Consider the following 15,698-nt stretch of genomic DNA (forward strand, 5'->3'; position numbering starts at 1 on the left):
CCGAGTATAGCCCACAAAGATCTCCACCACAGCACAAACCAAGGGGGGGCGCCAACCCAGACAGGTATTCATTCCTTGGGGATTTCTGCAGGCCCTGTGAAAGTCCTCTTGACATCTGTTTGTGAGATTCTGGAGACCAGAGCCTCTCTCTCATGCCACAGAGCAACAGCTTCAGGTAAATCTCACTTATTTCTGCTACTGTTACCAGAACTCCCTTAAAGACCTTTAACAGATATACAGTGGGGAGAACAAGTATTTGATACACTGCCGATTTTGCAGGTTTTCCTACTTACAAAGCATGTAGAGGTTTGTAATTTTTATCATATGTACACGTCAACTGTGAGGGACAATGACCCGAAACACACAGCCAGGGCAACTAAGAGGTGCCTCCGTAAGAAGCATCTCAAGGTCCTGGAGTGGCCTAGCCAGTCTCCAGACCTGAACCCAATATAACATCTTTGGAGGGAGCTGAAAGTCCATATTGCCCAGCGACAGCCCCGAAACCTGAAGGATCTGGAGAAGGTCTGTATGGAGGAGTGGGTCAAAATCTCTGCTGCAGTGTGTGCAAACCTGGTCAAGAACTACAGGAAACGTATGATCTCTGTAATTGCAAACAAAGGTTTCTGTACCAGATATTAGGTTCTGCTTTTCTGATGTATCAAATACTTAAGTCATGCAATAAAATACAAAATAATTACTTAAAAATCATACAATGTGATTTTCTGGATTTTTGTTTTAGATTCCGTCTCTAACAGTTGAAGTGTACCTATGATAAAAAATTACAGACCTTTACATGCTTTGTAAGTAGGAAAACCTGCGAAATCGGCAGTGTAACAAATAGTTGTTCTCCCCACTGTATAGATATATATATATATACACTGCTCAAAAAAATAAAGGGAACACTTAAACAACACAATGTAACTCCAAGTCAATCACACTTCTATGAAATCAAACTGTTCACTTAGGAAGCAACACTGATTGACAATAAATTTCACATGCTGTTGTGCAAATGGAATAGACAAAAGGTGGAAATTATAGGCAATTAGCAAGACACCCCCAAAAAAGGAGTGATTCTGCAGGTGGTGACCACAGACCACTTCTCAGTTCCTATGCTTCCTGGCTGATGTTTTGGTCACTTTTGAATGCTGGCGGTGCTCTCACTCTAGTGGTAGCATGAGACGGAGTCTACAACCCACACAAGGGGCTCAGGTAGTGCAGTTCATCCAGGATGGCACATCAATGCGAGCTGTGGCAAAAAGGTTTGCTGTGTCTGTCAGCGTAGTGTCCAGAGCATGGAGGCGCTACCAGGAGACAGGCCAGTACATCAGGAGACGTGGAGGAGGCCGTAGGAGGGCAACAACCCAGCAGCAGGACCGCTACCTCCGCCTTTGTGCAAGGAGGTGCACTGCCAGCGCCCTGCAAAATGACCTCCAGCAGGCCACAAATGTGCATGTGTCTGCTCAAACAGTCAGAAACAGACTCCATGAGGGTGGTATGAGGGCCCGATGTCCACAGGTGGGGGTTGTGCTTACAGACCAACACCGTGCAGGACGTTTGGCATTTGCCAGAGAACACCAAGATTGGCAAATTCGCCACTGGCGCCCTGTGCTCTTCACAGATGAAAGCAGGTTCACACTGAGCACATGAGCACATGTGACAGACGTGACAGAGTCGAGACGCCGTGGAGAACGTTCTGCTGCCTGCAACATCCTCCAGCATGACCGGTTTGGCGATGGGTCAGTCATGGTGTGGGGTGGCATTTCTTTGTGGGGCCTCACAGCCCTCCATGTGCTTGCCAGAGGTAGCCTGACTGCCAATAGGTACCGAGATGAGATCCTCAGACCCCTTGTGAGAACATATGCTGACACATGCACATTTGTGGCCTGCTGGAGGTCATTTTGCAGGGCTCTGGCAGTGCACCTCCTTGCACAAAGGCGGAGGTAGCGGTCCTGCTGCTGGGTTGTTGCCCTCCTACGGCCTCCTCCACGTCTCCTGATGTACTGGCCTGTCCTGGTAGCGCCTCCATGCTCTGGACACTACGCTGACAGACACAGCAAACCTTTTTGCCACAGCTCGCATTGATGTGCCATCCTGGATGAACTGCACTACCTGAGCCACTTGTGTGGGTTGTAGACTCCGTCTCATGCTACCACTAGAGTGAGAGCACCGCCAGCATTCAAAAGTGACCAAAACATCAGCCAGGAAGCATAGGAACTGAGAAGTGGTCTGTGGTCACCACCTACAGAATCACTCCTTTTTTGGGGGTGTCTTGCTAATTGCCTATAATTTCCAACTTTTGTCTATTCCATTTGCACAACAGCATGTGAAATTTATTGTCAATCAGTGTTGCTTCCTAAGTGGACAGTTTGATTTCACAGAAGTGTGATTGACTTGGAGTTACATTGTGTTGTTTAAGTGTTCCCTTTATTTTTTTGAGCAGTGTATACACACACACACACACACACACACACACACACACATATATATATACAGTTGAAGTCAGAAGTTTACATACACCTTAGCCAAATACATTTAAACTCCGTTTTTCACAATTCCTGACATTTAATCCTAGTAAATATTCCCTGTTTTAGGTCAGTTAGGATCACCACTATATTTTAAGAATGAAATGTCAGAATAATAGTAGTTTTATTTCTACCATCACATTCCCAGTGGGTCAGAAGTTTACATACACTCAATTAGTATTCGGTTACATTGGCTTTAAATTGTTTAACTTGGATCAAACGTTTCGGGTAGCCTTCCACAAGCTTCCCACAATAAGTTGGGTGAATTTTGGCCCATTCCTCCTGACAGAGCTGGTGTAACTGAGTCAGGTTTGTAGGCCTCCTTGCTCGCAACACTTTTTCAGTTCTGCCCACACATTTTCTACAGGATTGAGGTCAGGTCTTTGTGATGGCCACTCCAATACCTTGACTTTGTTGTCCTTAAGCCATTTTGCCACAACTTTGGAAGTATGCTTGGGGACATTGTCCATTTGGAAGACGCATGTGCGACCAAGATTTAACTTTCTGACTGATGTCTTGAGATGTTGCTTCAATATATCCACATAATTGTCCTCCTCATGATGCCATCTATTTTGTGAAGTGCACCAGTCCCTCCTGCAGCAAAGCCTCCCCAAAACATGATGCTGCCACCCTCGTGCTTCACAGTTGGGATGGTGTTCTTCGGCTTGCAAGCCACCCCCTTTTTCCTCCAAACATAACGATGGTCATTATGGCCAAACAGTTCTCTTTTTTTTCATCAGACCAGAGGACATTTCTCCAAAAAGTACTAACTTTGTCCCCATGTGCAGTTGCAAACCGTAGTCTGGCTTTTTTATGGCGGTTTTGGAGCAGTGGCTTCTTCCTTGCTGAGCGGCCTCTCAGGTTATGTCGATATAGGACTCGTTTTACTGTGGATATAGATACTTTCGTACCTGTTTCCTCCAGCATCTTCACAAGGTCGTTTTCTGTTGTTCTGGGATTGATTTGCACTTTTCGCACCAAAGTACGTTCATCTCTAGGAGACCGAATGCATCTCCTTCCTGAGCGGTATGACGGCTGCGTGGTCCCATGGTGTTTATACTTGCGTACTATTGTTTGTACAGATGAACGTGGTACCTTCAGGCGTTTGGAAATTACACCCAAGGATGAACCAGACATGTGGAGGTCTACAATTTATTTTCTGAGGTCTTGGCTGATTTCTTTTGATTTTCCCATGATGTCAAGCAGAGGCAGAGTTTGAAGGTAGGCCTTGAAATACATCCACAGGTACACCTCCAATTGACTCAAATTATGTCAATTAGCCTATCAGAAGCTTCTAAAGCCATGACATAATTTTCTGGAATTTCCCAAGCTGTTTACAGGCACAGGCAACTTTGTGTATGTAAACTTCTGCCCCACTGGAATTGTGATACAGTGAGTTATAAGTGAAATAATCTGTCTGTAAATAAATTTTGGAACAATGAATTGTGTCATGCACAAAGTAGATGTCCTAACCGACTTGCCAAAACTATAGTTCGTTAACAAGAAATTTGTGGAGTGGTTGAAAAATGAGTTAAGTGAACTTCTGACTTCAACTGTATATGTGTAATATGTATATATAATATATTTTTTTTAAACATTAGGTATCTGGAAGTGATGGTTGAAAGCTGTTAGATGTTGCATATTCAGACATCAAGTTAATTTATATATTTTGGCTGTTCTGCAGTGGTATATTTTACCACTCAATGATTAGCAAGGTTTGTGGGGCAACAGAGGCATATTTTGGCTTCATGGCAATAATGCTGTTATATAAGATCAAAGTTGAGACAAATGTAAATTGGTTTTATATTTATTAATTGATGGGCCATTTTTAATTTGACTTTTTGTAAAAATTATTTTGCATTTTTAGCTTATAAATTGGGGCGTTTGGGTTATTAATAAAGGCATTGATTTTTTAGATTTTATTATTTTTTATTTTTTTATTTAACCTTTATTTAACCAGGTAGGCCAGTTGAGAACAAGTTCTCATTTACAACTACGACCTGGCCAAGATAAAGCAAGCAGTGTGACACAAACAACAACACAGAGTTACACATGGAATAAACAAACGTACAGTCAATAACATAATAGAAAAGTCTATATACAGTGCGTGCAAACGGCGTAAGGAGGTAAGGCAATAAATAGGCCATAGTAGCGAAGCAATTACAATTTAGCAAGTTAACGCTGGAGTGATAGATGTGCAGATGATGTACAAGTATAAATACTGGAAATACTGGTGCAAAAAAGTAAATAAAACAATATGGGGTTGAGGTAGATAGTTGGATGTGCTGTTTACAGATGGGCTGTGTACAGCTGCAGCGATCGGTAAGCTGCACAGGAAGCTGATGCTTAAAATTAGTGAGGGAGATATGTCTCCAACTTTAGCGATTTTTGCAATTCGTTCCAGTCATTGGCAGCAGAGAACTGAAAGGAAAGGTGGCCAAAGGAGGTGTTGGCTTTGGGGATGACCAGTGAAATATACCTGCAGGAGCGCGTACTACGACTGGGTGTCGTTATGGTGACCAGTGAGCTGAGATAAGGCGGAGCTTTACCTAGCAGAGACTTATAGATGACCTGGAGCCAGTGGGTCTGGTGACGAATATGTAGCAAGGGCCAGCTGACGAGAGCATACAGGTCGCAGTGGTGGGTGGTATATGGGGCTTTGGTGACAAAACGGATGGCACTGTGATAGACTGCATCCAGTTGCTGAGTAGGGTGTTTGAGGCTATTTTGTAAATGACATCGATGAAGTCGAGGATCGGTAGGATAGTCAGTTTTACGAGGGTATGTTTGGCAGCGTGAGTGAAGGAGGCTTTGTTGCGAAATAGGAAGCCGATTCTAGAAAGGCCTGATCGCAGAAGTGTTTTAGGGAGCGTTTGACAGTGATGAGGGGTGGTCGTTTGACCGCGAACCCATAGCGGATGCAGGCAATGAGGCAGTGATCGCTGAGATCCTGATTGAAAACAGCAGAGGTGTTTTTGGAGAGCAAGTTGGTCAGGATAATATCTATGAGGGTGCCCATGTTTACGGATTTAGGGTTGTACCTGGTGGGTTCATTGATAATTTGTGTGAGATTGAGGGCATCTAGCTTAGATTGTAGGACTGCCGGGGTGTTAAGCATATCCCAGTTTAGGTCACCTAACAGAACGAGATGGTAAGTGATCCATGCAGTTACAGGTGAAAAAGTAGACTCAATACTAATGAGAGTAGCTGTGTCACCTGCAACAAAACACATTTTGTTTTAGTGGTTTACACAACTGTATTAATATTTTATTTCATCAGGTCAGAAACATGAAAATCGGGATTATTTTTGCCCTCAGTGGTAAGTGTGTATATAAAATGTTTTGGTACATTTTAAAATGGCTGGTCTGCAGCAATTTCAAGGATACTGTATTTAATAAATTATTGAACAGAAAAGTGCAAAGCTAATATTTTGAACAGGAGTTTTCGCTGCTCCATTTATGAACGAAGAGGAAGCAAAGCGATTCATTAGACTGAAGAGACAATCGGGATACTGGGATCCCAACCACTCTCAGAACCAGTGGGTTTACACTATTGAAGAAAGGTGCCACATCTATCGGTGTATTTTATGTATGGATTTAGGATTTTGTATTGCTTTCGACAAGTCCAGGCTTTCTACCTGTGTAAATGTATGCGATTGTTTGCATGCACATGATATTATTACTCTCTCTACCCAAGGCCAATGAGTACTGGACAGCTCTCCGAACAGATGCTCAGTATTACATGGATATGGGACACCTGATGTTCGACCGCTCTGTGGCTATGTGAGTCTTAAGACAACTGTTACCATAGATAGCGGCAATGACACTAAAAGCATTTTACAGAGAGCACAGCTTACATACCGGTAATGTGTAACTCTGCTATTGATGTGTTTTTAAATAGTCTGATTGCATGTATTTCCAATGAAAACAACAGGCTCTATATGGAGATACTGTGGAATGCTCGTTCTCACCTTGACAGGCAAACGGTGACAGATGGTCAGTAGAGGAACTGTGGAGATGCTCAACAGCCACAGTATCATGGATATAAATCATCAACACCTCAGTGGGAGTGGATGACTACAATCACTTAGCTAAATGTGCTTTCTCTACAGTGCTGTCCTTGATGTAAGAGTGTGATTGCACTATGTATTATCCTTTTTCTGTCCAAATAAACATTTTAAAAAGGAAAATGCATATTACATTTTTGCACGTGCATGATTCGTTTTTGCATGGACATGTTTCATATAACATAGGCTACTGTAACTTTGTGAAATGCATGTAAGAATATAAACTATTGTATACAAATAATAAACAGGGTTAAGGTGTAAATCTACTTGCTAGACATGCAGTGCCTTCAGGAAGTCTTCACACCCCTGGACTCTTTCCACGTTTTGTGGTACAAGGTGGGATTAACATTTATGTAATTGTAAAAAAAAAAAATGTCATGATCGACACAAAATACCCTGTCAAAGTGGAAGAAAAATTCTAACATTTGTAAAAACAAAATTTAAAAAACTAGATCACGTAAGTATTCTAACATGTTAGAATCACCTTTGGCAATGATTACACATGTGAGTCTTTCTGGCTAAGTCTCGAAGAGCTTTGCACACTGGATTGTACAATATTTCCACATTCTTAAAAAAATTATTCAAACTCTGTCAAGTTGGTGGTTGGTCATTGCTAGACAGCCATTTTCAAGTCCTGCCATAGATTTCCAAGCAGATTTAAGTCAAAACTGTAAAAAGGCCACTCGGGAACATTCAATGTCATCTTGGTAAGCAATGCCAGTGTATATTTGGTCTTGTTTTAGGTTATTGTCCTGCTGAAAGGTGAATTAGTCTCCCAGTGTCTGTCTGGAAAGCAGACTGAACCAGGTTTTCTTCTAGGATTTTGCCTGTGTTTAGCTTTATTCGGTTTCTTTTTATCCTGAAAAGCTCCCTAGTCCTTGCCGATGACAAGCATACCCATAACATGATGCAGCCACTGCCATGCTTGAAAATATGAGGAGTGGTAGTGATGTCTTATGTTGAATTTGCACCAAACATAATGCTTTGTATTCAGGACATAAAGATAATTTCTTTACCACTTTTTTTGCAGTTTTACTTTAGTGCCTTATTGCAAATAGGATGCATGTTTTGGAATATTTTTATTCCGTGCAGGCTTCCTTTTCACTTTGTCATTTAGGTTAGTATTGTTATTGATCTATCCTCAGTTTTCTCCTATCCTAGCCATTAAACTATAACTATTTTAAAGTCACCATTGTCCTCATAGTGAAATCACTGAGCGGTTTCCTTCCCCCCGGCAACTGAGTTAGGAAGGACGCTGTATCTCTGTACTGACCGGGTGTATTGATATACCACCCAAAGTGTAATTAATAACCATTTAAAATTCAGGCTGTAACACAAAATCATGTGGAAAAAGTCTAGGGGTGTGAATACTTTCTGAAGGCACTATATGCCTTGATTCAAATGCCTTGTGAATAAAACAACTGATACATTTATTGATGAATATAGAGAAAGCACACATCACAAATATCAACCATAGATCAACCATAGGCCCTTCTTTACCCATTCATTTGACTATCAACAAATCATGCAATGCTACATTATATTAATGAAATAATTGGAATGAACTCCCAGTAAACTATTTGAAGGGTGAAGTCCTATAGTAACCATTCCTGGACATTACCACTGGATATTGACGTTTCTCCCCTTTGGCCATGAATTCATCCCGATAGTAGGCTACATCCCCTATCGGAGGCGCAAAGGCGCAGCGGCATCAATTGACTCTCCTGGCACTGAAAGCTGTAGGTAGTCCAAGAACGGATGCTGAGTACGGATGTTGAGGTTGGTACTGCACTCCTCAAGATGTCCAGTTTTAACAGCATGTGACTCCAGTGTGGGACTAACGACCAGGAACGGAACGAAGCCTGACCATACATAAATTGAAAATTCGTAAGTAAATGACTGAAATGGAAAAATAATGTGCAGAGACGGAACCTGACATTCCGAATGGGCCTAGATGTATTGCGAACGCTATAATAAATGATGTCATATTGCATGCACTTGCACTAGCAGTATTTTCCCTGGAGGGAGTTAATCCAGGCCGTTTAGTTTACGTTATTTCCCTAACTCGATAGTCTGAGGGATTTATTTTTGGCTGATCTATTTGTCTTTTTCTTTCGCCTATGCAAGCAAGTATATTATGGCGTTTCATAAATCAATCCATGGATGCCATCCAGTGGAGAGTGACAACGCGCGCATCACAGGAGGACTACGTAGACTATCTGAAATTTCAATCATATTTCCCTCGATTTATTTTCGAGGGAAGTATCATCCACACGGTTAAAACAAATTAAATTATGAAGATCGCAATGTGAAACTAGAGGTGTCTGAATATATGAAAAAAAATCGCTGAACTTTATGACTGCGTATCTTTGAAGTCAGAGGCCCGTATCTAAATATACATATGACATCAGAAATGAAAGCCCAGGGCAGACTAATACAAATAATTAACAGGCAGCAGTGAAGTAGTGCATGTCTCCAGCGACACACATCCTCAAACTACTAGACTGCAGTTCAAAAGTTATGGATTAATTTACCCACAATAAGTGATTTTGCTTCTAATTTCAAAGAAGGGTTGGAGAGATGTTAATTTGTTAAATTGCACCCTTTCCTTGCAGTCACTCTCTTGGAAGAGCTCGAACTCTGGAAGCCATGGCAAACAGAGGACCCAGTTACGGGCTGAGTAGGGAGGTTCAGGAGAAGATAGACCAGAAGTATACTCTGGACCTGGAGGCCAGACTGGTGGACTGGATCATCTTGCAGGTTGGGGGGGACATAGAACGACCAGAGTCTGGGAGACTAAACTTCCAGAGCTGGCTCAAGGATGGAACAGTGAGTCTCTGACACAAACTCTGGTTGATGTAACCTTGTGCATGTCTTCCATATTCTAAACCTAACTCTTAAAACACATATACAGATCATCTCAGACTGTAATTCACCATTATCATAATAGACAATATTTGATAGCCTTTGTTATTATGGGGTTTCTTCTCCTGGTTCTCAAAGCCACCAACCACTGCCACCTCTGATGCTAGCTGCCACCTCTGATGCTAGGTTATTTCATCTCTCGTTGCAGATTCTTTGTAGGCTCATTAACAGCCTCTATCCCTCTGGTCAAGAGCCCATAAAGAAGATCCCAGAGACAAAGATGGTCTTCAAGCAGATGGAGAAGATCTCACAGTTCCTACAGTCAGCTGAAGCTTATGGGGTGATCACTGGGGACCTTTTCCAGACAGTGGACCTATGGGAAGGTAGAGCTCTTCCACCTTACACTCACATGCAGCAATTGGTTAGTCCTTATGTTAACTTCAGGTATGTGCCATGTATGTGAATATAGCCTTTCAATATAATATACCTTCCTGGAAAGGATTAATTTGTCAAATCATACATTTCTTTTCTACAATTAAATGTTTTTTTATAACCAATGAGGGAACAACAACATGGACTACAGGAGACTGCAGAGAGAGCACGCCCCCATCCACATCGACAGAGCCACAGTGAAGGGGTCAAAAACTTACATTTCCTCTGCGTGCACATCACTGACGACCTAAAATGGTCCCTTCACACAGACAGCGTGGTGAAGAAAGCTCAACAGCGCCTCTTCAACCTCAGGAGAATCAATACGTTTGTCTTGGCTCCTAAGACCCTCACAAACTTCTACAGATGCATCATTGAGCGCATCCTGTCGGGCTGTATCACCCCCTGGTACGGCAATTGCACTGTCCGCAAACACAGGGCTCTCCAGAGGGTGATGCAGTCAGCCCAACGCATTACCGGGAGCACACTGCCTGCCCTCCAGGACATCTACAGCACCCGGTGTCACAGGTCAGCTATGAAGATCATTAAAGACCTCAGCCACCCTCCCCACTGCCTTTTCACCCCTCTACCATCTATCTAGAAGGCGGAGACAGTACAGGTGCATCAAAGCTGTGATGAAAGACTGAGAAAACAGCTTCTATCTCCAGGCCATCAGACTGTTAAACAGTCACCACTAGCCGGCCTTCATCCAGTACCCTGCCCTGAATCTTAGTCACTTTTAATAGCTGGCTAACACCCGGTACTCTACCCTGTACCTTAGAGACTGCTGCCCTATGTCCATAGTCATTGTACACTGGTCACTTTAATAATGTTTACATTTTAAAAATGTTTACATTTTTTTGACCATTAAAATAACATCATATTGATCAGAAATACAGTGTAGACATTGTTAATGTTGTAAATGACTATTGTAGCTGGAAACGGCTGATTTTCTATGGAATATCTACATAGGCGTACAAACGCCCATTATCAGCAACCATCACTCCTGTGTTCCAATGGCACATTGTGTTAGCTAATTTAAGTTTATCATTTTAAAAGGCTAATTGATCATTATGAAACCCTTTGCAATTATGCTAGCACAGCTGAAAACTGTTGTCCTGATTAAAGAAGCAATAAAACTGGCCTTCTTTAGACGTGTTGAGTATCTGGAGCATCAGTATTTGTGGGTTTGATTACAGGCTCAAAATGGCCAGAAACAAAGAACTTTCTTCTGAAACTCATCAGTCTATTCTTGTTCAGAGAAATGAAGGCTATTCCATGCGAGCAATTGCCAAGAAACTGAAGATCTGGTACAACGCTGTGTACTACTCCCTTCACAGAACAGCACAAACTCTCCCTAACCAGAATAGAAAGAGGAGTGGGAGGCCCCAGTACACAACTGAGCAAGAGGACAAGTACATTAGAGTGTCTAGTTTGAGAAACAGACGCCTCACAAGTCCTCAACTGGCAGCTTCATTAAATAGTACCCACAAAACACCAGTCTCAACATCAACAGTGAAGAGGCGACTCCGGGATGCTGGCCTTCTAGGCAGAGTTGCAAAGAAAAATCCATCTCACAGAATGGCCAATAAAAATAAAAGATTAAGATGGGCAAAAGAACACAGACACTAGACAGAAGAACTCTACAGTTTTTTTATTGCTAGGTATTACTGTACTGTTGGAGCTACAAACACAAGCATTTCGCTGTACCTGCGATAACATCTGCAAATCTGTGTACGCGACCAATAAACTTTGATTTGACCTACTAAAGCCAAATATAGTATTGAAATGTCTGTCTGGTATTTTGTGTAACTACAGGGAAGGATATGGCTGCCGTGCAAAGGACCTTGTCGGCACTTGGCAGTATGGCGCTCACAAAGGATGATGGTCAATATCGTGGTGAACCTGATTGGTTTCATAGGTAAGGAACCAATCATGATAGCTGTTTGAAATGAGTTGTACAAAACAGCAATGATACTGTATGTCCATTTCTTTATTACATGCCACTCCAAAATGAACTATTTATGAGTCGCATAACTTGACCCCTCCCACCTGTTTGCTTACATATCAATACTGTAGGTGTAGACCCTTCCTATCTGACTTGTATCAGTTTTAATCTCTCCTGTACAAACATCCATCACAGCAGGTAATTCACCAGTTTTGTCTCCTGTGCTTTTAGGAAAGCTCAGGGAAACCGGCGGGAGTTTTCTGAGGAGCAGTTGCGTCAAGGCCGCAGTCTGATTGGCATGCAGATGGGGGGAAACACCGGGGCGTCTCAGTCTGGCATGAGGGGGTATGGTATGCCACGCCAGATAATGTAAAAATGTCATTTCGCTCCTCTAAATGAATCCAAAGTTGCTCTCTCATTAGCTCAGTGGCAGCGTGAAGTTTCCCTGATGATCTCGCTATAGGGGCCCGAGATGTAACCTCATACTGAAAATCTCAGAACACTATTACAGGGCATTACAGATGATGTCCTTCAATAAGCCTTTGTATGAGCTCACAGTGGCTCTTCTTCACTCAGTTACACGGTCAGGGTGTGCCATTTCTGTCAGAGTGGATGTTGTTTTTGCATCAGACAGGTGTTCAAGGTTTCTGTCAACACAATTGTGAAATGACAGCAATTGTCTAAGAAGCAATTGTCTAAAAAGAAATGTTATTTTGAAAAGTAATTGTAATGATAGTCACGATAGTATTAAGTTACAATATTCTTTATTCAGGTAATTTACAGCACCACCAGTCTTATTCTTTGCTACACTGCGGAAAGTGAACGCAACGCACTATAGCCATTTTTCTTTTTAATATAACTACATTTGTTGCATGATTTCTTTATGCACCAAGTTCCTGTTGAGTATTGAATGTTAAGTCAAATATTTGTTGAAGTACTTCAATTATATGTATTGTTTTCTAGTTTAATTTATGTATCCAGATGTATGAGTACTGTGAAATGTCTAATAAAAAGTATGAGCTGGCGCAAAAAGTTGGTAGAGGTGCTGCCTAATGACGAGTTCACTCTAGGCTCTGAATAAAGTTACTCTATATATACACAAGCTCCCAGTAAATTATTGGGTGAAGCACAAATATTTTGTCATCATTGTGCCTTCTTCAGGGTAGTGTAATGAATGCTTGAACCAGGTTATGTAGACAAAAAGTGCAATTAGTGCAACCAATGACAATAGTGAGGGGTGTGTCATAGTTATTAGGGTGATGAGATTTTTTAAAAATTAATTGGTAAAAGCATTTAGAATATTAGGCTATTGCAGTGGCTGCTGCAGAGTGGAGAACGGCTCATAATAATGGCTGGAACGGCGCTATTGGAATGGCATCAAACACATAGAAACCATGTTTGACACCATTCCACTTATTCCACTCCAGCTATTACTATGAGTCCATCCTCCCCAATTAAGGTATCTGTGCGCTATTGTTATATTGCAACGTAATTAGATATTGTACATAATATTAGCATCAACATATTATTTCACTAAATTTCATATATTTCATTGTTTACATTTCATTGAATCTTTGTTACATATAATCTTTTGGTTCAACCGTAATGCACAACAAGCATTATCAACAAAATGGGACTCTAACCCAGGCAGGGCCATCTGTCCTTCAGAAGCCCGATGGTGCGCGCCACAATAGCGCGTACCTGGCAATAGTTCCTCTCTGCGGGTTGGCGAAAGGGGTGAGCAGCCACCGCTTGAGAGGATGTCCACTGTCGCCTGCAAGGTTAGTGAATGGGTTAGGCACTGCAGCAGAGAAACTGCAATTGATTTAAAATTTCTACATTACCGTACCTAGAAGCCAGCCATCACGCACAGCTCCAGCCTCAAGTCTGCGCCCAACACTGCGGTTTCTCCATATGAATGAGTCATGGGTTGACCCAGGCCACCACCATATCCGCATCACATATGATTTGGACATTCATGGAATGAGAAAGCTTTCGATTAATGAAAGCCAATTCACTCTCACGTGTTGCCCTTATAGCAACATGAGTGCAGTCAATTGCACCGATTATTTAGGAAACCGGACACTGCTGCAAATTGCACTTTTTTATTTGCCTGGTCACCCACGGTGTAAAGAAACTTTGTAGATGCGCGTCAATCCAATTATACCTCCTAACACGTCTTGCATAATGCGGCTAAAGCTTGACTGAGAGATCACTGACCTGTCAGCCAATTCCCTTTGAAAAGTGCCGGTTGCCAGAAATCCGAGAGTTGTCAGTTGTCAGCACGGCTTGGTTTCTGCGGGTGCTTCTCTGTAAAGCTGGGCCTACTACAGCACAGGGATCCAAAAGAACAGCTCTTGGAAATCGGAACCGGCTCGTACGCCACTCATCATCATTGGCCAGTAAATCTTGATGGTCTTTGAAAATTCGCTCTCTGAATTTTTCCATTCGCCAAATCTTCCAACAGTGCCAAAGCAGCCATTGTGCGTCATTACGCATTGTAATTGTATGCCTTTTAATACCCACCCATTTCAATCAATCAATCAAGTTTATTTTATATAGCCCTTCGTACATCAGCTAATATCTCGAAGTGCTGTACAGAGACCCAGCCTAAAACCCCAAACAGCTAGAATGCAGGTGTAGAAGCACGGTGGCTAGGAAAAACTCCCTAGAAAGGCCAAAACCTAGGAAGAAACCTAGAGAGGAACCAGGCTATGAGGGGTGGCCAGTCCTCTTCTGGCTGTGCCGGGTGGAGATTATAACAGAACTATGCCAAGATGTTCAAAAATGTTCATAAGTGACAAGCATGGTCAAATAATAATCATGAATAATTTTCAGTTGGCTTTTCATAGCCGATCATTACGAGTTGAAAAACAACAGGTCTGGGACAGGTGGCGGTTCCATAACCGCAGGCAGAACAGCTGAAACCGGAACAGCAGCAAGGCGAGGCGGACTGGGGACAGCAAGGAGCCACCACGCCCGGCAGTCCCGACGTATGGTCCCAGGGCTCAGGTCCTCCGAGAGAAAGAAAGAGAGAAGGAGAAAATTAGAGAGAGCCAAGATTTTCAAAATGTTCATAAATGACAAGCATGGTCAAATAATAATCAGGAATAAATCTCAGTTGGCTTTTCATAGCCGATCATTAAGAGTTGAAAACAGCAGGTCTGGGACAGGTAGGGGTTCCGTAACCGCAGGCAGAACAGTTGAAACTGGAATAGCAGCAAGGCCAGGCGGACTGGGGACAGCAAGGAGTCGTCATGCCCGGTAGTCCTGACGTATGGTCCTAGGGCTCAGGTTCTCAGAGAGAGAGAAAGAAAGAGAGAACGAGAGAATTAGAGAAAGCATACTTAAATTCACACAGGACACTGGATAAGACAGGAGAAGTACTCCAGGTATAACCAACTGACCCTAGCCCCCTGACACAAACTACTGCAGCATAAATACTGGAGGCTGAGACAGGAGCGGTCAGGAGACACTGTGGCCCCATCCGAAGATACCCCCGGACAGGGCCAAATAGGAAGGATATAACCCCACCCACTTTGCCAAAGCACAGCCCCCGCACCACTGGAGGGATATCTTCAACCACCAACTTATAATCCTGAGACAAGGCCGAGTATAGCCAACAAAGATCTCCACCACAGCACAAACCAGGGGGGGGCGCCAACCCAGACAGGAAGATCACGTCAGTAACTCAACCCACTCAAGTGACGCACCCCTCCCAGGGACGGCATGAAAGAGCACCAGTAAGCCAGTGACTCAGCCCCTGTAAATAGGGTTAGAGGCAGAGAATCCCAGTGGAGAGAGGGGAACCGGCCAGGCAGAGACAGCAAGGGCGGTTCGTTGCTCCAGAGCCTTTCCGTTCACCTTC

The 15,698-nt window shown here is 42.8% G+C and overlaps 1 protein-coding gene across 1 annotated transcript; it reads left to right on the forward strand.

Moving 5' to 3' along the window:
- Positions 1-8,280: 8,280 nt before the first annotated feature.
- Positions 8,281-12,932, forward strand: LOC129869026 (transgelin-3-like). The gene is made up of 5 exons (XM_055943469.1): positions 8,281-8,475; positions 9,204-9,417; positions 9,662-9,836; positions 11,701-11,803; positions 12,062-12,932. The coding sequence occupies exons 2-5, from the start codon at positions 9,238-9,240 to the stop codon at positions 12,201-12,203; spliced, it is 600 nt and encodes a 199-aa protein (XP_055799444.1). The 5' UTR covers positions 8,281-8,475; positions 9,204-9,237; the 3' UTR covers positions 12,204-12,932.
- Positions 12,933-15,698: the final 2,766 nt, after the last annotated feature.

Source organism: Salvelinus fontinalis, chromosome 13 (genome assembly GCF_029448725.1).
Source record: "Salvelinus fontinalis isolate EN_2023a chromosome 13, ASM2944872v1, whole genome shotgun sequence".
NCBI lineage: Eukaryota > Metazoa > Chordata > Actinopteri > Salmoniformes > Salmonidae > Salvelinus > Salvelinus fontinalis.